Source organism: Dermacentor variabilis, chromosome 4 (assembly GCF_050947875.1).
Source record: "Dermacentor variabilis isolate Ectoservices chromosome 4, ASM5094787v1, whole genome shotgun sequence".
Lineage (NCBI taxonomy): Eukaryota > Metazoa > Arthropoda > Arachnida > Ixodida > Ixodidae > Dermacentor > Dermacentor variabilis.
In genome coordinates, this window is record NC_134571.1 from 14,375,214 (window position 1) to 14,401,799 (window position 26,586).

Below are 26,586 nucleotides of genomic sequence, written 5' to 3' on the forward strand. Positions count from 1 at the left end.
ACTGTTGCTTTGTTAGTTCAACCTTCTTTGTTTAGACTGATCCAGGAACCGGGAAAGGGATTCAGTTAGTAGTCAGCTGGTCTGTATGCTCAAGGAACAAATTGTGGCTGGAGAAAACGCCAGTTGCATTTAACTTTTCCTTCTGCTTCATTATTTCCTTGAGTGACAGCTCGCCGCGATGCTGGCGGATCCTCGGAACCATATACCCATGATATGAGTTAGATAAGATGGAAAATAATGCGAAACAGCGTCCATCATCAAACAGTGCAATAACCCTTAAACACATAAGCAATATGACTGTCACCTGTTACCTCGTCTGGTTTTTCCCTAATTGTACAGCCCTTATCGTGCAAAATTGGCAACTAGAGACAAGAGTCGCAAGGCGTTGAGAAATTAAGCGATATACTAAGGGAGAGAGCCAAGGCAACAGCCAAACAGGAAGGAAAAGCAAAAATTACCAAATTTAACCACTGTTCATGAAAATATCTATGAATCAACAGCCTTTTATTTAAAGAGGAAGCAGAGAAATTCTCTGTCGTCACAGACCACTACTCGCTCTGCTGGCTCACTGGTCTCCATGACTCTTCCGGCCGCTTGCTTGCCGAGCTTTACGTTTACAAGAATATGATTTTGAGGTGTGCTTCAAGATGGCCATCGTCACGTGGATGCTGACTGCCTATTGCGACTTCCCCTTCCCCCAATGGAGTGCAACAGCGACAATTTCAACAAATATCTGGCCGCTCTTGACTCACAGTCTCCATACCTTGACACTTTCCATGCAGAACAACGTAATGGCTGCACTTCGGCTCCATTCTTCACATCCACTGCTGAGAAGTCACATTAGTGTCCTGTCGACACTAATGTCGATATTATTTTTAAGCGGAATTTGTCTGGAGATGACACCCGCCTACATCTGGTCATACCTAGGACTTTGCGCCACGGCGTCCTCCAAGTGATGCATAACGACCCAAATGGATTTTGCCACGACGTTGCGCTGCACTGAGGAATGATTCTACTGGCCAAGAATACATCATGCTATGGCTACATATGTCTCCAGTTGTGAGCAATGTGAACGCTACAAATGTGCAACTACAGTAAAACATCATTAAACTGTACCCACAGTAATGGTTGGGTTCGGCCATGACATAGATGGTAGTTGGCACATGCCATCGTCCAACTTATCCACGCTGAGGATGTTGTTGAAGGGAAAGACTTGTTCTCATCGAGGACGAGGAATATGGGAGTTATTTACAGTATCTACATGAGCACGTTACAGTTCGTCAGTCTAACATGACTGAAAGAGGAATGCGCCCTGAGGAGCCGCCAACGGATCCTTAAATACACTCTGTCCTCAACAGATCCCTATGTGAGGGAAAAACGGCTGTTCAACGTGCTACCAATTCGGAGCGCTCAAAGTCATTGTAGCTGACCCGCCTTTGAGGGGGAGGGTTTACACACTCACTTCCGCACAGGTTTCACTGACCACACCAAGGTGAGAGGGTTTTTGCAGACACGGATCTTGCTCCGAGCAGGCACCTCTTCATTCCAGTGTTCACTCCGCAGACAATGGCCGCCACGTCTGTTCATGACTTCTAAGCCCCATGAGACAGCCGCCAGACATCTTCTCCCAGGAGTTCCACCGCTTCAAACAAGCCGTGACGCTGAATCTACTAACAATACTTGGTCCACCGACCGCGTCTATTCATAGCAGTGCCAAGGGAGTGTTGACGCGGCACATCGTCGTCCCTACAAAACGAGTCACAGCAGCAGGTGGGAAGGGTTCCAAGATCGCTTCTGGGAAGCTCGCCACTTCCGCAGCTGCAGCTGGCTGGGAAATTTTTGTAGGTCGGTACCCTTGCAGGCCCTTCGTAACACCGCTTAAACAGTAGTTTCGTTTTAAAAGTGGTAAAGTAAAATCCCCGACTCAACGGCCATTGAACATATAGTGTTTTGTATCCACATAAGCTGTACCAGCTTGCTGCGTACATGTTGGTTAACACGTAGTGTTTCCACTTTTTGTCACGCAATCATGGCGGTGTGTCGTCCCCATCAGGTGGCCCGGCAGAACAACAACCCTCAGAGATCAGAACGGCCTCCAAGTGCCCTGTGCGTTTGCGCATGAAGCCACATCGACATCATTTCGGCCCCATGCCGTGCCAAGGAGCGTTGTGGCATCGTGCAAGCAAGGACTCGCGTCATGCCAAAGCTCGGATAAAAAAGACGCAGGGTGCTCAGCATAGAAGAAAAATGAGACATTGCTCGTGCTATCAAACATGACACGAAGAAGTCGGCACTGGCACACGACAGGGATCTACTGTTGACTATGGTGTGCGGCATTTGGAATGTGAAGAAGTTGCTCGGCAGTGCCGCTGCGACCGCGAAGAGATGTCGGCTACAAAGTTAAATTTCTTGCCATAGTTGCCTCTGTTGTTGTCAAAGCGTCACCTAACGACAGTGATGAGGATGACACGGAAAGTGACAGCACAGGCAATTCAGATGCTGCACATTACGTGAGCCTCATGAATGCAATCATCGTGACGAGAACACCACTCCGCAACGAAGAAGGCGCCCCGTGACTTCTGCAGCACTACAGCGCCCGTGCATGGAGAATATGCAATGCCAATGAGGAATTTGCCATGCGAGTGTTTGCCAAGAAGAGGAGGCTGGCTGAAAAGCTGGCTCGCAGCTTCAGTAAGTTTAAGGCCGCTGTCGTCACTGCGAGGCTGCCGAGGCATTAAACAAAACTAACACTTTTGTTGCGCGAAGTGAACAAATACTGCATGTTTTTTCCCTTTCATCACACTCTCTCAGAGTTCCGTTGTTGACAGGTAAGTGGGCGATCTCATGCTATTTCGGTTAAGCAGTACTACTATTGGCATGTACTTTTTCTGAGCTCCGGCAAACTATGGTTTAATGAGGTTTCACTGTAGTGCCCCAGCCGGACTTCTCCATCCCATCATGCCTCTGAATTCTCCGTTTGAGATTGTCGGAGTTGGCTTCTTAGGCCCTTTTCTGCGATCAGCCAATGGCAACCGCATGATTGCCTTTGTCAACCATTTGACTCGCTATGCCGAAACGGCACCGATCTCTACAGCAATGGTGACTCCGTTTCAGACTTCATGCTACGGTTCATCAATTTGAGGCATGCGTCCCTTCGTGTCATAATCAGTGATTTGGCAGACAAGTTGTTGCCGATGTAGTTGAGGAGCTGCTCCGCCTCTCTGCTTCGCCGTTTCATCATGCCACTCCCCACCATCCACAGATGAACGGTCTCGCTGAGTGCACTAACTCATCAACATGCTTTCCACGTGTGTTGACTCTAAGCACAGAAATTGGGACGCTATGTTGGCTTTTATGAACTATGCTTACAATACTGGCCACTGCTATGCTGACCACTGGTTTCAGGCCCTTTTTTACCTTCTTAGTCTTGTTTATTCATTTATTCAACTTAGTCTTGTTTTATTCATTTTTGGTGTATATTTATGCTTTCTCTTCTTTGTTCTACTCTCCTATACTAACAGTAAGTTTAGTGCTTTGACGTTTCTGTTGCAGTATATCGTATTTATTCGAATCTAGGCCGATAGTTCTAGACCGGTTTTAACACTGTATCGGTCATAACAATGAGAAGCTGCTGCACCATCAACGTTTGTATGTTTCCCATGGTGAAATAACCCACTTACTGTACGTGGCAAGTACATGGCAATAACCCGCTTAAGTACATGGCAAGATGCTCGTGGCAAGATGCAACACCATATTCAGGAAACTTAGCAACAGAAAGTGGACCTAGAAAAGTCCTAATGGTGAAACAAGAAATGAAATTGATTTCACAGTTTCTGCCGATCCCAACGTAGTGCAGGATGTAGAAGTGATAGGTAGGGTAAAGTGCAGTGATCATACTAACACGTGTACTTATCTTTACCGGGCAAACATATTTCGCCGCCTAACAAATGTTATCGCACAGCGCGGGACATGCCTGCATTTATCCGAAGTTTCTGGAAAGTTATCGATGCTTCTATCCGCTGTCTGTTGTCGCCGAATCTTATGTTATCTGATTTCATCACCTGACGCGAATGGTGTAGAACTTTGTGGAAGGAACGCGGGTCCGAACGATTAGTCTGGAACATTCGACGACTGCTCTATAAAAGCCGACGCGCTTGACCCGCTGATCAGATTTCCGAAGATCGCCGACCGTGTTCGACGCTACCGTTGTGCTATAAGTGTAGCCTGTTTTTATGGGCACAGGTTCGCCCAATAAAAGCTAGTTTTGTATTCCATCGTATTGCTGCTTTCTTCACCGTCACTACCACGTGACATCTGGTGGAGGTGCTTGTGCGTTCATGTACCGAACGCCCCCAAAAAGCCGCGATCCAAGCCCGAAGCCTGAGGACACAACCAAAATCGCCCAAGACCAGCGTGCTAGCCGCAGACTGCAAGGACTGCCCCCAGAGCACGGACTTCTACCCGAGACGACAAAGAAGATCGTAGTCAAGACAAGCCCAATGGCTGCCCCAGCGTCCCTCGTTATCCTACAACGACCTCCGGACCCACCAACCTTCCATGGAGCAGCAACTGAAGATCCGGAATCATGGCTGGAGACCTACGAACGAATCGCGACATTCAACAACTGGGACTCCGACGACAAACTGCAGACTGTCTACTTCGCCTTAGAAGACGCCGCCAGAACGTGGTTTGAGAACAGGGAGTCGACCTTGACAACGTGGGACCTGTTCCGTAGCGGCTTCCTGCGCACCTTTACAAGCGTCGTGCGCAAGGAAAGGGCCGAAGCTATGCTGGACGCCCGAGTGCAGCTACCAAACGAGAACGTTGCCCTCTTTACGGAAGAAATGAGCTGTTTGTTCCGCCACGCCGACCCTGATAAGACCGAGGAGAAGAAAGTCCGCCTACTGATGCGTGGTGTAAAGGAGGAACTTTTCGCCGGAATGGTAAGACCTAATTGCAATGCCAGACAAAGAACCACCGACCTCGACGTTCTTCTCTACGGCCATGCAGTCACCGGTTTAGTGTACACAGGAGCCGACTACTCCATTATGAGTGGACCCATCGCTGCGCAGTTGAAGAAAGTTAAAACTGCATGGGAAGGCCCTCAAATTCGGACCGCTGGAGGACACCTCATCACGCCGACTGGAATCTGCACGGCGAGAATAACATTCATGACCGGACTTACCCTGCCACCTTCGTTATCCTCCAACAGTGTTCACGAGACGTCATTCTCGGTATGGACTTCCTGGACCAACACGGCGCAATCATCCACCTGAAGTCGAAGTCAATAAGGCTGTCGGAAGATAAAGCGATACCGCCGGAGAGCCCTCGTAGTCACCACGCCTTGAGTGTGCTCGAAGATCAAGTGAGCATCCCGTCTCGCTCCAGCATTGTTATTTCGTTCGGCAGCGAAACACCCGCTGACGTAGAAGGCGTCATCGAAGGCAACCAACGTCTGCTGCTAGACCGTGAAATTTGCGTCGTAAGAGGGATCGCTCGACTGCATGGAGGGAAAACCGAAGTGTTGCTGACAAACTTCAGCAAGGAGTTCAAGCACATCAACAAGGGCACGACAATCGCGTACATCGAGGAAATTCTGGAAACCAGTAACGCGTTTGTCCTCTCGGATTCTGCCGCATCTACCCCGACAACCATGGTTCCCGAACCAGACTACAACAACAATCCAAGTCTCCCCGTGATTAAGCAACAGCAGCTGAGAAGTCTGCTCCGACGATACAAAGACTGCTTTTCGACGTCATCCAGGATTCAACAAACGCCAGTCGCCAAGCATCGAATGCATCGAATGTGACACGAAGACGGCTGCGCTAGCACGCGACAGGGATCTGCTGTTGACTACGGTGTGTGGCATTTATAATGCGAAGAGCTAAGTACGTGGCAATAACCCGCTTAAGTACGTGGCAAGATGCTCGTGGCAATCTCGCCTCAGCGTTTCTTCTGGATTTCTCAAGGTGACACGCAGCTGCGGCAGCCTTCTTAAAAAGTTTAAAAGGCCCCTCTTGGGGCCACCAAAACGATGCCTCAGCGTTGCTTGCATATCACTTGCCACCCATGACCCCTCTTTATGCAGTTATTATAGCAATGTCATTCTTGAACACCGATAGCCGTGGCTTGTTACACGCGATCGAAGCGCCTAAGCAGCAGTTAACCCTTTGAGGGTCAATGATGTAAATATACGGCGCTGTGAACAAGTCCAAAAATAGTCGATGCCATATATTTGCAGCGCCGTCTGTACGTTTAAGAAGTGCGCAAATTTCCTAACCTTTTCTGTCATGTGCTGCCACTATGTGGGAATACGGGTAATTTTTTTTGTGCGCCTCCCTCTCTTGGTTTTCCTTGCATGGTTTGTTTTATAGCTAGTTTGCTCCCATGCGTCTACATACTATACTGCTGGCGCATTGGCACCAGGGTGGGCGGCAGTTTGGGTTTTGTTCCGCGAGCGATTTCGGCTTCTTGCCCTTGCAAAACTGATGGCTATTTCGTTACTAATTGCTCAAAGGGCGACCGCTTCTTTCTCGCTTGTTTAGTGCTCACAGGGAGGATTCCACCGTGCATGCGCTTCTGTTGCTTTCTTTTTTTTTTTTTTTTTTTTGACATTCACGAGAACTAATTGCCTCTGGTTGGCGATAAGATGAAGATTAGCGGAAGTTTGTCACACATTATGCTTTTCTGTCGGGCACGCAACCACACAGTTTTCTTGAATGCACACACCTACGCAGTTCGATTACGCTATGGATGTACATATTAGTGCAAGAGCAGGAACATTTGAGCCTTGCGAAATATTCTTGTGTGCGCATTTTTAAGGCCTTGAACAATGTGTATAAAAATGCATCAAATATTTAATTCTTATAAATTGATTTCCTTCCTTTATTGTTGTTATTCATGAATAAACAGTACATACATACCAACGCAAGATATTTTTTTCGGACTTTACGGTAACACCAGAAAAATTGCCGTAAATTTTTTCGAAATAAATCCCTAAGAATGGGAATCTGCAATAAAAAAAAAATCGACCCTAGGCGGTCACACATGACGAAAAAAATAGACCGTAAAAGGGTTAAACAAGTGAGCACAATCACAGCCGGATGGAAGAAAGTGGTGGGGAAGGGCACTGGCCTTCCCGCCATTATAGTTTTCTCACATCAGCTCTGCCATCCCCCTATTTCGATCTTCTAACGCAACCCGGTTATAAAAATCAACGGTTATAACAATGGAGTTTTCATAGCCCTTGAAAACTGTTATAAGTGTGTTCAAATGTACGATGTGATAGTTCATTTGCCAAACTCTAGGGTCGGCTTTAGGTTTGAGGATTTTAAAAACCCCACCAGTTTTTGAATTGAAATTGATAAATATGATGCATAGCTAACACCATCTAGAAAGTCAGTATCACAGCCACTACTAGCTGTGCCAGTAGTGAACTGAAGTACACGAGCAACGTCGCCGTTTTGACCTGTGTCAAATCGGCATGCGGCAGGCACGTACACAGGATATTATTTTTTTGGGGGGGGGGGGGGGGGGGCAACCCAAGGTAACTTTTCTGTGCAAATAAGGGGGGGGGGGGGGTGTACCTTTACTAGTGTAAATGTGAATGGTGCTCACCGTTCGCCATAAAAACACGCAATCCCGCAAAAGAGAAATGAAATAATGTGTTTCTCAAAGCTATACGCCTGTGAGATAGAACTATACTTTGCTTGACAAACAAGGAACCACATCAATTGGACTCGCGCAGGAAAGAAGTGCAGGAAGAACACTGCCCAGAACAAGTTAACAAGTTAAAGTGTAAAAAACGATTTCTAGTAGTGTTTTTTTTTTAATTGGCTTCGGAAGAAATACAGAGAAACATATATTTGCGGAAGAACCGCAGTTCTTTTGGATCGCTCGTTTTCTGCTTACCAAGTTAAGTGCCAAAACCGACTCGTATTGTTATTTGGAAAATTGCGTAATGATGCGTGGCTGCCAGTCCTATACAGCCGCGCAGAGCACAGGACGCTGCACTCGTACACGTACTCCGCCCACCCAGGAATGTTAGGAAAACACCCACATAAGCGTAGCAGAGAAGTGGCTACGTCAGGCGGTTAGACTATCATTCGTCAGGCGGTTAGAAGTATCATTCAAAACACACGGAATCCTTCTCCATTTCCAGTGTCATTTTTGCTACTTACTTTTTTAAATAAAAAGGTGTTGATCTATAAATAGTTTCACAAGCAATGGTTAACTTTGTTAATTTTCGTTTTTCCTTCCTGTTTGGGTGTTCCCTCAGCTCCCCCCTTTAGTAGATCGCTTAATTTCTCAACTCCTCATGACTCTTGTTTCCAGTTGACAATATTGCATCAAAAGTGCTGTAGAATTAGGGAAAAACCAGACGAGGTAACGGGTGACATTCATATTGCTTATGGGTTTAACGGTTATTGCACGTTTTGATCATGGACGCTGTTTCACATAATTTTATTTTCAGTCTTATCTAACCCATATCGCGGGTATACGGTTCCGAGGATCTGCCAGCGTTGCGGCGAGCTGTCACCTGAGGAAATAATGAAGCAAAAGGAAAAGTTAAACGCAACTGGCATTAGAATAGCATTTGTTGCCTTACGTACGTTAAATGTAATCACCTTTACGGGATGTTACGGTGCGCGTTTTCAAGACCTTTAGTTTACCGTATGGAAACGCAAACGTAAGGCAGACATAAAACAGGACACTGTCTGGTGCCTCGTGCCAAACTTATCCAAGCCAAAACAATCCATTACCAATCATCCTGTTGTTGCTATGCCGACCAGTCTCGTTGTGTACGGGTGCCGGAATCACTGAACGATTTCAGAAATTGGACGTGCTTTGCGCTCATGATTAACGTTTCAGGTGAGTTTAGAGAAAGCAAAAACTCATTTCAACAGTTATAGGCGATCAACGCGAGTCAGAGCGCAGCCATCACGAGAATTCACACTGAAGCGGGAGCCATGGGTGCCACCCTCCCCCCTCCCCCATGTTCAGCAACACTATTTCTTAGCGTACACAAATATTCGAACGTTAAACTAGCCAAATAACGTATGTTATCACAGCGCACGTAAACTGCCGAAACCCAATAACCAGTGACGACAATGCTATTTCTTTACGTACGTAATGCATTTACATTCGGTTGCAAACGCTTAACTAAAGCTGTCTGTCTCCGGTCGCAACTCGTTCCATGAGCATACGAACCGGCTGACTACAAACTGAATCCCTTTCCTGGTCACTGGATCAGTCTAAACAAAGAAGGTTGAACTAAAGAAGCAACAGAAATGCGCTTGAGTGTTGCAATAGATGGTGACAACTGAATGCATCTCAAGTTAATTGCGCAGGCACCGAATCGATGAGAAAACTGGCCTTCACAGCCCAAGAGATGCCAATAACTACCGCCATCCAAAAGGAGTGAAAAAGGCAGCAAAACGTTGACCGCCGAATAGCTGTCAAGTCACAAGAATGATTTGGCGGCGCTTTAGGAATGTGTGTCAGAAGTGGTGGCACGGGTATGGAGGGGGGAGGTTATGCTGTTTAGTTTCCGAAGAGGAGGGGGGGGGGGCTGGGCCCCCCCTGGGTGCCTGCGTGCCTGGCATGCGGCATGGCTACAACGGTTAGACAGCGAAGCGTGGCATTATTGTAATGGCACCAAACAGCCGATGCCACTACAGTGCCACTTCCAAACAAAAAGTTGCGTTAGCCGCAGAGGCATCGTCACACGTTCAAGCCGGGCGGGACTTCGGCATTGATGAGAAAAACATTCGTCGTTGGAGCGGGCAATAGGAGATGCATTGTGCATGCATCACAATGAGGATGTCATTTGGCGGCTAGCAGTAATGACGATGGAGAATGAACTCGGCATGTTCATATTCAATAAATTCCATTTTCATTTTGTGAATGCTGTCTTCGCTTTTCTGTTTGGCCTGCATTTGAACCATGTTTTTTTTTTCTTTTTTCATTTTTTTGTCTGGCTTTGGAATTTGGGGGGTCATCTTAGAATCGAGGCCGGCCAAGATTTGAGTAAATACAGTAGTTACTCTTTGAATATCTAACCTTGACAGGAGGTCCCAATACAGTCATGACCTCCCTTTGTGTTTTCCAATTTGATCATAGAACTGGAACCATTACAGTCAAACCCACTTATAACAATATTCAAGTGCCACAAAAATTCCATAGTTATAACCGATAATTGCTATAACCGGGTTGCATGAAAAAAAAAAATGGGGGATGGCGCAGCTGTTTCAAGAAAACTACAATGGCGGGGAGGCCATTTCTCCTCCCCATCACCTTCCTCCATCCGGCTTCTGATTGTGTTGACTCGTTTAACTGTTTAACTCTGCTTCCTGTGTGCTCCGATCACGTGTTGTTAACAAGCCGTGGCTGTCAGCGTTAAAGAATGGCACTGATATAACAACTGCAAAAAAAGGTCATGGGTGGCAAGTGACATACGAGCGCCACCGAGCCATCACATTGGTGGCCCCAAAAGGCGCCTTCTAAAAGGTGCGAGAAGGTTACGTTGCTGTGACAGCATCTCAGCTTGAGAAATCCAGAAAAAATTCTGGAGCGAGACCGTCACAAGCATCTCACCACATACTTCCCACTGGCTTGCACGAGCAAACCACATGTCTGTCAGCCTTGCTTGCTTGACGCGAAGCTTGCTGACATCCTTCTCCAAGGCATCCAGGTGCTCCACGTAGTGAAGCGGAAGGTCCCTTGCGAAAACAAGCCCATGAGGGACTGAATGATTTACATGACCTCCCACGGGGACAATGTTGAGGCAGGCTGCCCTACCGCGTCAGCGCTGCCGTCGAGGCCGTCACTGTCGCTATACAATGCAAGCATGCTCGCGACGATCACCTCATCGGTTAGAGGCACTTCATTTCCAAATCTATAGCAGTGCGATTTCTTTCCACTGGCAATGCTGTGCATTGCCGATGATCAGCAGGCGGATCAGGCATCTTCCGTTTCGGTGGCAAGTCAAACAAGGCTGAGAAACAATGTGCCCAGGAGCGCCTTCGACACAACGAACAAAGACAAGCACAAGCAACTTACCGTATTTACACAATTGTAAGCCGACCACTTTTTTAAAATTTGAAAGTCTGAAGTTGGGGGGTCGACTTACAATCGAAACCAAAACATGGCCCCGCCAAAAAAGCGAGACCAACGGGAGCTACAACATAGTTACAATTTTATGTTTGCTCTATGGCCCTACCCGTATCTGTTCGCTATACCGCGTGTTTGTTCGCTTTTCGGAAGGGTTTTTCAACATTTTTGAGAGTTTTACAGTGCATGCAACACTCATGGGGGGGGGGGGGGTCGATAGTTGATGGAAGCGCTGCTGTTCCCATTTGCAGCGGCACCCTCAGAAAGGCGGTGCTTGCGGGGAGTGTCGGTAGTTTGTGGAAGAGCAGACACCGCTCGCAGGTTTCTCTTTCTTTGCTGAAATGACGCATTCCACTTGGCTGCCGACTACGTGCTACTTCTATGCTTCCCCAGTCGTCATGGGCACTCCAGGCCCACTAATCATTCGGCACTCGTTCACAGCAGCGTTCAAGAGGGCTGCCATGCTTTACGCGGAGGAAACAAATCACTGCGCAGCGGGCTGCAATGTCGATGTTTCTGAACAGGTGGTGCGAGAGTGGCGACTGCAGCGAAGCGAAATTTTCATCTGTGACGGCAAGTGAGAAATTTCCCACGTGCCGAAGTCTGGACGCTTTCCGGAGCTGTAGGCTAAGCTTGCGGCGTATGTTGCTGAAATGCGTGATCGGTCCCTGCCAGTGAAGTGCGACATGGTCGTGAAACAAGCCCGGACCTTCGCCTTAATTTTAAGGCCCTGCTCCACCGTGAGTACAACGAGTGGCTGGCGGCAGAAGACCGCGAAATTACGCCAACCGGACCTGTCAAAAGAGCCTCCCTGACGGCTGCGTGTGGTTGGGTGCATTCAGCGTGGGCTGCTGTTCCACTAGATGTCGTGGTGCAGTTGTTTACAAAATGTGAAATTTCGCTGGACCACGACGCGCTGTTGGACTGCAGCAACGATGACAGCACTAGTGAAGACCAGTAGTCCAGTGACCATGTCAGCTACTAACAAATTTTCGTTATCGAATGCTCCCTCGGGTATGCTCTCTTCTTTTTTTTTTTTTCTGTCACGCTATATGAGGGGGTCGACTTACATTCGAGGCGACTTACAATCATGAAAATATGGTAATCCGTTAGCAGAATTGCACAAAATGAGAGCCATAGAATAAAGAAACAACTGTGAGGGCCTAGCAGGCCAAGCGGGCAATCTGGAAGCAGTGCCGGCAGCACTGTGAGCGCACTTGGCTCAGTCCGTTTGTGTTTCGGAGGGTGCGGGGCGCAGAGCTATGGGCGCAGCCTATTTGTGTTTGGAGGGGTGGAAGGGCGACGTCAGAGACGCGTGCGAGGCTGCCGTGCATCTCTCATGGAGAGAAGCACGCGGCGGCAGTTCGGGTGGAGGGCGATTATACAGCGGCTCCCATTTCACTTCTTTTTTTCAAGAATTTTGCATTCCATTGCCTTTCAGCACGGACACCCAGCAGCCAGACTTCATCGTTACAACCGATAATTTGGCATGGGGACATTGTAATAATAATAATAATATATGGGGTTTTACGTGCCAAAACCACTTTCTGATTATGAGGCACGCCGTAGTGGAGGACTCCGGAAATTTAGACCACCTGGGGTTCTTTAACGTGCACCTAAATCTAAGTACACGGGTGTTTTCGCATTTCGCCCCCATCGAAATGCGGCCGCCGTGGCCGGGATTCGATCCCGCGACCTCGTGCTCAGCAGCCTAACACCATAGCCACTGAGCAACCACGGCGGGTGGGGGGACATTGTAGTAACCAAGTTATTTCCTGATACAAAAGTTGACAATGCAGCAGCTTTTCATTGTTATAACCAATATATTGTTAAAATCGGTATCATTATAAGTGGATTCGAGTGCATATGAATAAATAATTTATTGGATCATCACAAAAACTACTAGTTATTGAAACTGAATTTCAGGCTATGTGCCAAGCTTTGTGGGAATCTGATGCCCAAAGCTTTTGTGGCCAATCGCAATTTTGTATAGTTTCTTTTTCAAACAAAAGAGTTGCGCATTAAAAGAATGGCCCTGGTGCACTAAGGTTAATCACAAACTCTCAGAACACATCTCCCTCAGTATTGCCATTGTCTGCTAAGACCTCTGGTACTCCAGTACGTATATGTTTATGTTAAACATATATGCCACATTAAGCACAAATGCATATGCGAATGCTACCATATTTTCGCATGTACAGTCGAACCCGACCATATCGAACCCGTTTACATCGAATTATTCTATATACTGAACAATTTCTGGACACGGTACAGTTACAATGAGTATATATAGCAAAAATTACGCTTACATCAAACAAAAGAAGCAGCGACTCCCGATATATCGAACATCAAGCGGCAGAAAGTGCTCCCAGAAGTTAGCTTTCCCTTGCGGTGGCGGGAAAACCCGGTGGCGCGGCTCCATCCAACCGCTCTCCCCACCGTGACCGCCCTGCCTCGGACGAGTCGTCAACGCCCCCCTGCAAAAGATGATCCTGGCCCACCCGCAGCGCTTGCTCAGACAGCCAATCAGAGGCTCTTGTGCCCTCGTCGTGCAAGATGGCAGAAGTGCGAGTTGATTCGCTGCTTTTCTGGTTCATTGTGTGTGCGCTGTGGGGATGCGCGACTCTCGCGCGTCCCCTGATATGTTTCTCCCGCATGGCGCGTCTCCTGTAATCCGGCTTCGCCGCGTGGCCTGCGTGATGCCCACGGCGGTTGATGTGGTTGGGGCGCAGTGCGAGAGATGGCGCGAGTGTTGCGTTGCTAACGCCGCCTCACGGCAGGGTTACTTGGGGGCGCAGGGGAGGACGGGCTGTCTCTTCCCCGGTGCGTCGGCGAACGGCGTGGACATCCCGCGCGCCGCCGACTGATGCTTCTGCGAGACCGCCTCGCGTGGCCGCCTTCGAACGCGCCACGATTCGCGTGACCAGACACGCGAAGGACCAGGCGTTGGGATCAAGCATGGGGCAAACATATTCGCTCGCTATCCGGTCGCTCGGTGAGTCGGACTTCTAGATTTGTCGCGCGCCCATCGGCATGTTTTGTGGGTAGCAACTCGGCTAGCAGGCATTGATCTATGAAAGGTGCAATAAATGCCCTTGTGATTGTTTGCACTACTGTGTTGTCGTTCCTTTGTCCCAAGAGTACGGGTGTGAGAGACCCCACAGCGCCTTGTAGGCATTCTCCCGCGGTATTGCCGTGATGAAGCAGCATAATTCGCCTTTCATCATGAAGCTCGAAATCATAAATAGGATCGAACGCGGTGAGAAGTCGGATGTCACCGCAGCATACAAGATTCCGATGAGCACGATCTTGAAGGGGGAGATTACGGCTAAAGCGGCCAAACTCGCGACCCGGTGCCCGTGGCGACCGACGCGTACGCACGGCCGTGTGCGAGTGGTTCATCCGAAATTGCTTCAGCCGTGCCGACTTTCGCGTGCTCGGTGATGACTAAATTCTGATGAATGTGATGAAGCCGTTGCCGAAGTTCGGAGCGAGCTGTCAGAATTTTCGGAAGCTATTGACGAATCAACAGTGGACGAGTTTGTGAGCGCAAATGATGGTGTCGCAACCACAGAAGAGCCCAAAAATGAAGACTACATTGCCGACATCGTACCGAGCACAAGTGAAAGTGGGCACAATGAGGAAAGCAACGACAGTCCTTGGCCCACATCCTCCGAAGTGATTGGTGCGCTCGCACTAGTCTGTGCTTCTGCGCAAAAGCGGAAGGTTGCGGCCTCAGCTGCTCCGACGCTTTAGACAATGTGGAAAAGTGCATGCGTCGCAGGCAGCGAAATTGCCCAAGCAGAAGAAAATGCAGGACTACTTCATGGGAAACTAAGCTAGTTTCACCAATAAAGTGATGTTATAAATGGTATGTGCTTTTATGACATCCAATTATTTAGCAGGCTTATATCGAATTATGCTCTATATTGAACTGATAGGCGTTTTTTTTGCGAGTTCAATATAGCCGGGTTCGACTGTATAGCCCAAACCAAAAAATTAGAAAATTTGCGCAGTACATTCAAGTTGCGGAGAGCGAATTTCGCTTTGAGATGCGATTTGACAGCAGTCCAGCATGAGCTGCCAAGAAGTAACACCTTAAGTTTGGCATCGAAATATTTTTCATTTCCTGAGAATCTCGTCCTCTACACACACCCACATGTGCAAGCTTCCTTCACCCTCTTTTCATGATTGCCCATCCTCCTTTTTTTGGGGCCACCATTTTGAGTTTTGGCTATATTAGTAAATAGCAAACAGTTCACACAGCACTTGTGAACCAGAACTCAGATCACAATGAGCCGTGTTCAACAGGAGTCCTTTACAGAGCAGCAGAAGCTGAAGATTCCCAGCATCGAGGAAGAGTTGGGGAACAGAGCCGCTGGTTGAAGATAAGGGAAAGTCACGACTGGAGACTTTCTATTTCCACTGGCTAAATGCACACATTTTTGTTTTCTTTCTGGGGTGTTGTAAATGAGGGTGTGGGTCATAGGGGGAAAGTATGGTATGTCTCCGTGTCCTCAATGCTAAAACTGTCCATTAAACCATGACTATGCATGCAGCATGCACACAAGCAAACTTACTGAAGTGATGAGAGACCATGGAGCCACTCTTCTTCACTAAAGAAGCCCATGTGCTTGGCGCCCATTTTCCACGCTAGAACTAGCATGACAATCTGCGAAGAAATAAAAGGGATGGAAAGAACAGAAACAAAGTCAGCCAATTCTGGCACAACTATGTTACGTAAGTGATAGCCTGTAAACGATAGGATGTCTGATCAAACCACAGTATGGATTGGCAGATCACAGTTCACCACTTCAAGTAACACAACTGTTGTTTTGTCTTTAACAAAATGATCCAAGGATTAGATTTGACAAAAAAATACATGGAACCACATCACCTTTTCTGATTTAATTGTGCTTGGAGTGCTTGTTCTTACGGGTCATTCAAGAGAAATGTTAACAGATAGGTACCTTGCGACCTGGTAGCTAAGAATTGAGTATGCATGTGTGTTAGTTGGGTTGTGTGTGTCACGCCACCAGGCAACCTATGTCCCAAGCAGCATGTAAGGGCTGCTGGAAAATTTAAAACTTCTTCACTTTCCATTAGAGGAGCATTTTTGCTTGTTGCACCATGTGGTTGCGACAGAATTAGACCTCTAGTATGTATGAACAGACATGCACAAGCTACTACTGTTGTGCTGGTAGGTGTGGATTTCAATGGTAGAAGCGGTGCCTTGCCCCTCCAGTGGGCGCGTACCTTTGCGTTGCTGCTTTTCCGAATGTTAAGCTGAAGAGCGGTGCCCCGTCCTCACGTGTGGTCGTACTATGTCGAGGAGCGCTTATTGAAAGCCCAAGCCGATGGAGATCACCCTAGCTTTCGTAGATTAACCCTTTGGTTATCGTGAGAGCAAGCAGTGTAGCCGGGGTGACACTTTTCCCTAGCAGTGTGTTGCCAGGAGCCATTCTCCCACGGCGACGTGCTAGCGGTGCCCTCTTTCTCTTATTTTCCGCCCTTGGCACAAGAGCCCCTTTGATTCTCACATCATCCCAGGAGTGGGTGTTTGTGCAGTGCCTAGTGTCACCAGACACAAACTGTTTCCACTAACTTAGGGCAATCCTGTATTTTCTTGTATGTGCAGTGCTCGGTGGGGGGGAATTTGCAGCCTGAGTGCGTGCACAGTGGCACACTAGGTTATGCGAGGCAAAGGCTGATGCAGCCCTGAGATTGCTAAGCTCGAACCCACAGTGGTCAGTATTCGTGTGAGATACCAGACGTCCAAAAAAAGGAAGACGGTGTCTAGAGGACCAAGTACTGTGCTCCCTTTTAAGACAGAAAAGTGCTCTTCCTGATTAGCCTATACTGACTATAACCATGGACAAGTCACTGCCAACATCTGATGTCACCCTACAACAATGTAGTATTTGGTCTGTCGTGTGAACCCAGCTAAAAAGGGGCTGTAGTGCTGAAAGATGATGGCATCTGTCTGAACCAATTTAAGCAACATACATATCAAGAAGGGTTCTTTCCCACATTTAAAATAATGCCCCAGATTGTTTCTGATAACATAACTATCTGTAGACATTTTAGAACACAGCTCTTAGGCAGCCGTTCCAGCGGTGAGTGGTGGCATAATAGAGCAAAAGAGCATAGTGACCGATGAAAGGCAGAACGTGGAGCGCAGCGGGAGAAAGACACGAGGAAAGCGGAGGAGGAGGGTGCAGTGGAACCATGAGGTGGAAAGTGGAAAAGGAGGGCGTGGCAAAAGAGCAAGAAAAGCTTAGTGCAGAGACGATGGCTATGAGATGGTGCCAGAGTAGCGCGCATCGTCTGGGAGGTGTCGGCAGCGGCTGCTGTGAATTGCACCCACGCGTCACCCACATGCTGGCTCTTGTGATCTCCAGATAAGCGAGGCAGCCGCACTACATTTCACTCCGTTTGCGTGAGACAGATTGTTCACGCCAGCCAATATAGCGCGAAATGCAAACACGTATAAAGCTGCACTCAAATTTTGCATTAAGGAGTATCATAATCGTCTGGGAAATTTTCATTTACCTGCAGAAAAACAGGAATTTAGGAGACATGCTGTCATATACCATCACCATACAAAAAGTCTCAAGTATATAACACTTGCTCCGCTGTCACACAAATTAAACAGCCGAGTGCTCAAGCATGTCCGATTTATAACAGTAGAACACATCCAGAATTATGTGAGTAGAAAAGTTCATACTGTCTGTGAGAAATATTGAAATGTCTTAACTGGTGCATTCTCAAGAAGAGATATTAACAGAAAGCCAGAGTCTTGCAGTGCCATCAGCAAAGAGAGCACACACATTAGGCTACAATGTGCAGTTAATGCAACAACACTTTACATACACGTGGTATCACTCTAGACAACCTGTGTTAGCAGATGGGAAAGAAGACACAGACTGTATGCACTCATTTAGACAGTGCATAAAGCACATTACACATGACGTACACAAGCTGAACATTTCACACATCAACCAGTTTGACAAACAAAATCAAAAACTCACATTCTCAGGCTCGACGCCAATGTCTTCGCAAAATTTTTCCATACCATCAGGTCCCATCAATTTTGGGTCGTCCACCGCTGTTGTACAAAGGGAACAAAAAAGTTCAAATGTTTTAATGAATGGTGCAGCAACCGTGCTCTCATCGCACATGACAATAAAATAGCAGTGCTAATTGTCCATCCATTATGCACTTGGATGTAGTTACTACTAATATACTATTCCACAATCTCTGTTGTTATTGGAGTTTTCAACTTCTGGCATCGTCAAAAGGCAAGAATACAACAATTGCAGGAAACCTGAGTTTAAATCGAGAGCTACAAGTTGTGCCAACTAATTTGGTGTATCAACGAGTAATAAGTCACAACCTCTAGAGTGCTCTAGGATGAAAAAGAACTTCATATTCCATATATTTTGTATATGCAGGATCATTTTCTACAGTTGTGTATGTACAAGAACTGTCAATTTTTTTCATTCAATATTGTGGGGATGCGCGACTCTCGCGCGTCCCCTGATATGTTTTCCCCGCATGGCGCGTCTCCTGTAATCCGGCTTCGCCGCGTGGCCTGCGTGATGCCCGCGGCGGTCGATGCGGTTGGGGCGCAGTGCGAGAGAGGCGCGAGTGTTGCGTTGCTAACACCGCCTCACGGCAGGGTTACTTGGGGGCGCAGGGGAGGACGGGCTGTCTCTTCCCCGGCGGGTCGGCGAACGGCGTGGACATCCCGCGCGCCGCCGACCCATGCTTCTGCGAGACCGCCTCGCGTGGCCACCTTGGAATGCGCCACCATTCGCGTGGCAGTACGCGCGAACGACCAGGCGTTGGGATCCAGCATGGGGCGAACATATTCGCTCGTTTTCCGGTCACGGTGAGTCGGACTTCTAGATTTGTCGCGCGCCCATCGGCATGTTTTGTGGATAGCAACTCGGCTAGCAGGCATTGATCTATGAAAGGTGCAATAAATGCCCTTGTGACTGTTTGCACTACTGTGTTGTCGTTCTTTTGTCCCAAGAGCACGGAGGAGAATCCCACATCTGGCTGCCCAACGTGGGACTCTTGGGGCATCGGACGATAGTTTTAACAGTTTTGCTTCGTTCGAGACCTTTGTTTGAACCGAAGCGTAGGCCTAGCGTGAATTTTGATCGCTAGCGTCGGCGGCGTGCTTTCTTGAGCGAGGTGATGGTGGCTGTAGTGTGTTTGAACACGTCAACATGCTAAGCCTTTTCGCAAGTGTTTTTTAATGACATTCGTCAGTACGAGAGCCACGTGGTCTGCATCCTGGGAGAGCGAGGCTGAGCGCCCGCGGAGCATATTGGCAAGCCTGAAGCGAGTGAGTACGGAAGCCTCGTGGGTGGTCCGAATTTCTTATGTAAATAGCTTCTCCTATCTCTGACTCTGATGAAGTCGTGGCTCTGGGAGCCGGGTGGCCGCGGGCCACGGGTGCCACTACAGGCTGACTGGTATTGCGGCCTGGCACCGGGCGCTCCGACACCGTCTGGGACGGTGGGCGCCGTCAACTCGGATGCTGTGTGCACCGAGCGGGGTAAGACCACCTAACAGAGCCGACGTCTCCTCGCGGCTGCCTGTTTTGCGCTCACTTTTGTTGTTTTTGGATGCCGCTTGTCAGGGTAGCGACGCTTTAGGCCTAAGGCTTTACGAAGCTGCCTGTCGCACATGGAGGGACACAACCTGGTGGACCGTGGCGTTGAGGGGTTGCAATTTGCTTCCCTCATTCTATTTCGCCTCGCACGAATTGAAATTACTCGTTCGACTCAAGGAAGCGAGCTTCGTTCACATGAACTTAGCATCTGAGTAGCTGCCCGATCTTTTGCTAGCCGAGTTGAACATCGTACCACGTGGGCGATGCGCATGCATAATTCCTCTCCCTTGCACTACTTTAGTGTTTGCCGAGTGTGTTGAATGTACGCAGTGTGATTGGAGTCACCCCTGGCTTGCTGTCACCTGCACATCGTCGACGCTGCTGCCCTGGACTACGATCGAGCCACCCCGGGCGATGGTGATGCTGTGGCCAGTTCGGCGCAGCGACTTCGGCGGCCTCCTGTATCCAGCTCACAACCCTCGGCGGCGGACAAAAGAGCCGGCGGCCACCGACAGCTACTGCGGCTCTCGCCAGCAGGGCGCGTCGGCGCGAGCGACGCTTGCTCGTTCCGACTACTGCGTCGTCGTTTCCGGAGTCCTGGCCTGGAATCGTGCCGCCGAGTCCGCAAAGCTGCCGCTGTGACCGGCGGACGCCAGCGGTGCAGCCAAGGACAATGTTGGCTCGCATGCTATGGACAGCGTGGACATTTCCTCGGCGCGGCCACTGTTTAATGTTCTACCTTGTTCGCGAAGCACAGTTTGATGTTAGACCGTGTCACATGTCTCGCCGGATTATGTAGTGATTTAAGGTTGGGGGGATGTGGGGATGCGCGACTCTCGCGCGTCCCCTGATATGTTTTTCCCGCATGGCGCGTCTCCTGTAAACCGGCTTCGCCGCGTGGCCTGCGTGATGCCCGCGGCGGTCGATGTGGTTGGGGCGCAGTGCGAGAGATGGCGCGAGTGTTGCGTTGCTAACGCCGCCTCACGGCAGGTTACTTGGGGGCGCAGGGGAGGACGGGCTGTCTCTTCCCCGGCGGGTCGGCGAACGGCGTGGACATCCCGCGAGACCGCCTCGCGTGGCCGCCTTGGAATGCGCCACCATTCGCGTGACAGTACGCGCGAACGACCAGGCGTTGGGATCCAGCATGGGGCGAACATATTCGCTCGTTTTCCGGTCGCGGTGAGTCGGACTTCTAGATTTGTCGCGCGCCCATCGGCATGTTTTGTGGATAGCAACTCGGCTAGCAGGCATTGATCTATGAAAGGTGCAATAAATGCCCTTGTGACTGTTTGCACTACTGTGTTGTCGTTCCTTTGTCCCAAGAGCACGGAGGAGAATCCCACAATATGTAAAATAGAGATTTAAAGTACACATTAAATTTAATTCGGCTAGGAAACACAAAGTCAAACCAAGTGCCAACCAATTAGGTTTAATTAGACCGAATGTTTCAGATACATAAAATGCTGTTATGGCAACAGAGTTCACCCCTGTTGAAGTCTGAACCGAACCCCCGAAACATTAGGCTGAACTAATACTATATGCCTAGCTAGTTGCCATTTATGGATGTGGCCCTGCATTAAAAAAAAAAAGACAACTTTTGTGTCTGCAACTTTTGAGTCCAAGATGCTTATCAAGAAAGCCAGAAGGAAATGCCTGCTTGACCATTTTCTCTTTTTCCCACCTAAGAAAGTGAAAACTTATGTTATAAAAGATGTTACAGAAGTCTGCATATATTATATCCCCTCCTTCACAGGAACCCTTCACAGAAATGCGAAATGTGATAATATATCAATTATTTCATTCCCAGTACACTTATAATGTGCCTATCCAAACACTTGAAAAATATGCCTGATGTAAAACACTGTGGAATGAAATGAAAGAAGCAAACCCGGTACATAACAACATACTGGCAATGAGGGCAAATATCCAGCCATCTACATTCCAGCTCATTTTACTGAAACACTTCACACTTATTATTCAGATTTGCAGCCTGGGTCCAATGATATGTGTTTCAAGATATATGTGCCATGTTCTAAATTTTATTATTTTCATCAATGCTTATGATGTGCTATCTTGTCATGCACATTTGCGCACACAGCACCTGAAGGGGATATGGCATGTAGTGTTTACTTGACTATGCTGCAAAGTTAGAGCCATCACAAAAGAACTTGTAACATGTAACAGAACTCACTTGTGTATTCCTGGAAGAGGGCAAGACACCGCTTCTCAGAAAAGCTCGGCATAGTGGATTCACTATTGAAAAGAGTCCTTTTAGACCTAGAGGTAGAATGAAGCCAAAATGACGATTATGTGATAAAGAGCATGAAAAATAATTCAAGCCGTAGTAGAGTGTACTCGGTGAACATATTCTGGGTGTTTCTTTTTTTATTTAAACAAATATTTAGAACATTGCATGGAGTATATAGTGCGATTTAGCCTGTTCAGAGAAAATCATCTGAAATCACAGACATTACTTGCATCACAAATTGCGATGTTCAGGTAGCAAAATAAAAAGAATTGCGAGTTAACTTTATAGTTATGGTCGACTTCCATTAATGCACCCCTGGCGGGATTGACAAAACTGGTCGAATTATACAAAATACAGAAAAAACGCCGAAACATGCCAGTGATTCGGTTGACAGTATTTGCCTTCAAAGTTAGCTTCACCGCAGTACAACCATGTTATGCGGTGAATTATACCAAGCGGGGAAAGGTGCCATTGTTACGGGACACAGCGCGTGTTCCTTAATTTGCACACGCATATGTACCAGTACGTCTCCAGTCACAGTACGAGCACTGACGTGGACACTTAACCAGTCAAGTTTAAATTATCCAGTGAAGACCAATTTTGGGATTGAAATAATGGAAATTTGGACCCAGAGAGAGAGAGAGAGAGAGAGAGAGAGAGAGAGATGCAAATGAGAGAAAGGCAGGGAGGTTAACCAGAGTTAAAACCTCCGGTTTGTTACCCAGCACTAGGGGAAGAGAAAGGGGAAGACGGAAAGAAGAGTGTGAAAAAAATAAAAGCGTGGGAAAAAAAAGCGAGAAGGGACGGAATGGGATCATTATAGTCTTTCTAATAGGCGACTGCCATGTAAAAAGGTCAACAAAGCCTTTGACCGACTTTCGGTGCAACGACAGGTCATGTCGGCATCCCAAGAACCCATAGAAATGCTTCGATGCCTGCCAGGAGCTTCAGTCAGGATGAAATTAACCCAAAAAATCGTATTAACAAGAGTCAAATTATTGGAAGTTTACTGTAGTCACTTTTGGGCACGTGTTGCAAATGAAAAGCTGAGAAGCAGTCAGGTCATGTCTACTTAACAGCAATCCTAAGACTAGCATCCCTTTTGAATAAGTATCCTTATAATGTGCTATGAAATACATTGGCGCTCCAGTTAATTTGCCAAAAGCTTTCCTCTAGCAGTTCAGTGTGATTTTATAGGAGAATTTATTATCAAGGAATACATTATTTTGCATGCTTTAACAAGCATCTTAGCAAGCACTATACGTTGCAGGAAGAATAAGCAAAATGCACATGAAGTAGTTCTTCACACATACGAACAGAGCAAAAACTCCACAGGATAAATGAATGACATGTTTCAATATATAAAGCAAATTTGGCAAGAGGTACCAAAACTACATAACACAATTTAAGGCGCTTATGTAAAACGTCAAGCAGGTAATACAGACCTTTTGCCTCTTCATGCTGAAAACATTCACACAAATTTATGCAGCTATATTCATATATATATTTATACACATGCTACATGTGTCTAGCACAGTATCTAATCACTACAAAAAACATCGTCAGTAGTTTAATATTGTTGCATTCAACCCCTCAACTACTTTAAAAGCATGCTGACCATTGGATCATGTTATTGGCATTCTTAGCGTGTAACTTTCTCTCACCTTCTTCATTCATCTCCAGAATTCACCAATGCTATTCATTGATTGACTGACTGATTGGGTTTAATGTCCCACATCAGCAGGGATGGCTGGGTCTTTTAACAAGCATCTGAGCATATGGGCACCTTCAATTTTTGTCTCTACTGGAACATGACCACAGCTAGGAGACAAACTCATGTACTGAGCCTGCAGAGCACCGCACACTGATGGTTAGCATATCGCTGACCATCAATGTGTGGAAGTTTGTATGTTACTATCACTAAACTGGTATAATAGCTGCATTTGATCAGTTGCACAAGGCAACAAAGCCACAGGCAGATAAATTGCTGGATTTAAAACTGCAATACAAAGAAAAGCAGATGTGGTGCAAGCACTACACAGCATAATGCCTTTCAGGTAATCAGCTATATCCCGGTGAGGAAGCAGAAGCACTATAAGAAATAGCAAGTGACAACATGTCACTGGTTGAACCTGTGCCCACCAAGCAAAAGAACACTGTAGAGATAATGATATTTGTGGTCGTTGAATCTAGCCTTATAACTTATAATTAATTATGTAAACAGGAGTCTGCATATACTCCAGAGTAATCGCTGGTGCTCCCATAGATTTGAGAATGTACAATGCTGTTTGCGTAAAGCATGCAATCTAATTAGACATGGCTGTCTCACTCTTGATTTGGCAACAACATTAGCAAAGCTCTGAATACACCAAGCACGTCTTGTGTAGTGATAACCTAATAATAGCGGTAATTTGGCCAGTGTGGGTCACCAGAACAAAGTAAAACAATTTAACCGTGGCAGTTTCACAGCACAAGCCATTTTCTGTATACTACTATTCACGTCTCGACAGCAAGGAAAGCAATTGTGCTCACCCAATGTGTGCTCCTCCACGTAGTCGCTTGCTCGCACCAAAAGCATCATCATCATGGTTGTCAGCACGCCGGCGGCGCTGGGGGCCCATTCTGAAGTCTAGCGGCTGAGCTTGATTACGGAGCGGGGGCTGGTCACTGCAAGTGTGGTTGCTGCAGCTTCCTGTCAACACGTTGCTTGACTCCACTAGCGTCTGGTTACGCACACACACAATAGGGCAAGAGTCAAGCACCATGTCAACACAAATATTCAGGCCGCTCACAATAAGCTCCTCTTTTCAAGACTACAAAATATTGCTTCCAATCACAGCAGTGCATTGCTACTAAAGGAGTACAGACACATACTTTCAAAGCTGTAGGAACTATATTACAAGCTTCATGCATAAAAAAAGAATGACAATTATAAATTATGAAAGTTGGGAAACACTTATAAGACATTTTAATTTGATATTAAAGTTGGTCTCAGCATTATCGCAATGTCATGACACAAAACGTAATTCCCTGAAATCATGTAGCAATAAAGCTCGGTATGATCATGTTACTTCTGAAAACATAAGCAAGACTGCTGTGCACATTTTTTTTTGCTGTGCTCGTGCATGGCACCCACAAAAACTGAGAAAAATGAGCCAACATATCATAAGTTCATAACGTCATCATGCAGCCACCTCCTGGATACTGGAACAAAAACTTGTTTGCAGAAACAAAGATTGTAAATTATCTAGGGTGCCATGACATTTGCCAGTATTTGTTTTACAGTGTTTACAGGGCTTGTGCCTGCATTCAAAAATAAATTACACATTGAAAATGCATCAGTACTCTCCTAAACTTCTTTTTCGAATACAATGAAGACAATATTTGCATATGGCTATGTATACCAGCCAGCTAGTAACACAGCATCTAAATACTGACACTACTGTGAATTTTATGAGAGAGACCACACTAAAAGAAATAAAACAGCGTTCAAAGGCAGATGCAATGGCACTTGAAAAATAAGTGGGTCAGCCTCTCTGTGCAAGCTGCCAGTAGTCAGTACTTTCTCTTCGCATTAGAATTAGAGCAAGCAACAAGGTAATGACAGCTTCAACATTTTTAATTTAATTATGGGGTTTTACATGCCAAAACCACTTTCTGATTATGAGGCACGCCGTAGTGGGGGACTCCGGAAATTTCGACCACCTGGGGTTCTTTAACACACACCTAAATCTAAGTACACGGGTGTTTTAGCTTCAACATTGCAAATCTACAATGAGCACAAGGTCATGTAGCTATGTAAGGGAAATGGTTCTACATTTTCTTTCATACATGTGACTCTACACACAGGTACCACGTGTGTAAAACAAAAAAACAGCCAGCCAGTGAAATGATCTGCCAAGTCCACTTCTTGGGGAACTTGTCTTGCACTCTGTGCAGCAGTTTATTCCCATGTGCACAAAGCAGTGTATGACAAAAGACACGCACAGAGACGTGTGCACGTGCATCTTCGTACTAATGTCCTTGTCTACCCTACGCCACTTTGCCTGCAACATTCAATACCAACTGACCCCACCACCCGTCTCACATTAGGGCTGCATGTTCCAGCCTTATTTTCTATTCTACTATCATGTGTCTTGCTTGCAAATGAAGGCATTCTGTGAAGAACCCTGGGCCAATATAACGCAACAATTCATTTCCCTTGTGTACTCAACTCGAGTCGTCCACCACTCCCAATCGGCAGATTTTGGTTATGATGTAGGCAGGGTGCCACTGTGGCTAGTGACAAAGTGTGTCAAGGTGCCATATCCTGAAACGATCCACTTCAGTGATAGTTCGGCATCAGGCGTGCGCTGATTGGTTACTTTAGCAAAACCAGATGAGCTACGTCATCCGATTTTGCTCAACCAGCCAATCAGCGCATGCCTGACAACAAACTATCGCCGAAATGGATTGTTTAAGAATACGGCCCTAAGGAATAGACTTGGGATGAAACTGCTGCACGATGGTCATGATGGCATATACATTTAGATTTACATTCACAACATGGTCATGCTGGATAGTCATTGACTGACTTGCAGCTGATCATAAGACTTCCATG

General features: G+C 47.1%; 1 protein-coding gene across 2 annotated transcripts in view; it reads right to left on the minus strand.

Moving 5' to 3' along the window:
* SCCRO4 (DCN1-like protein SCCRO4) overlaps positions 1-26,586 on the minus strand; it is a 71,200-nt gene that overhangs the window by 42,893 nt on the left and 1,721 nt on the right. Inside the window, exons 3-6 of one of the 2 annotated variants that reach the window (XM_075688183.1) lie at positions 24,519-24,653; positions 21,930-22,015; positions 18,144-18,220; positions 15,693-15,784 (exon numbers count right to left, since the gene is read on the minus strand). In XM_075688183.1, the coding sequence (XP_075544298.1) occupies positions 15,693-15,784; positions 18,144-18,220; positions 21,930-22,015; positions 24,519-24,653 (390 nt within the window). Of the gene's footprint in view, positions 1-15,692; positions 15,785-18,143; positions 18,221-21,929; positions 22,016-24,518; positions 24,710-26,586 lie in introns of both variants that reach the window. The other variant, XM_075688184.1, reaches the window with a different exon arrangement.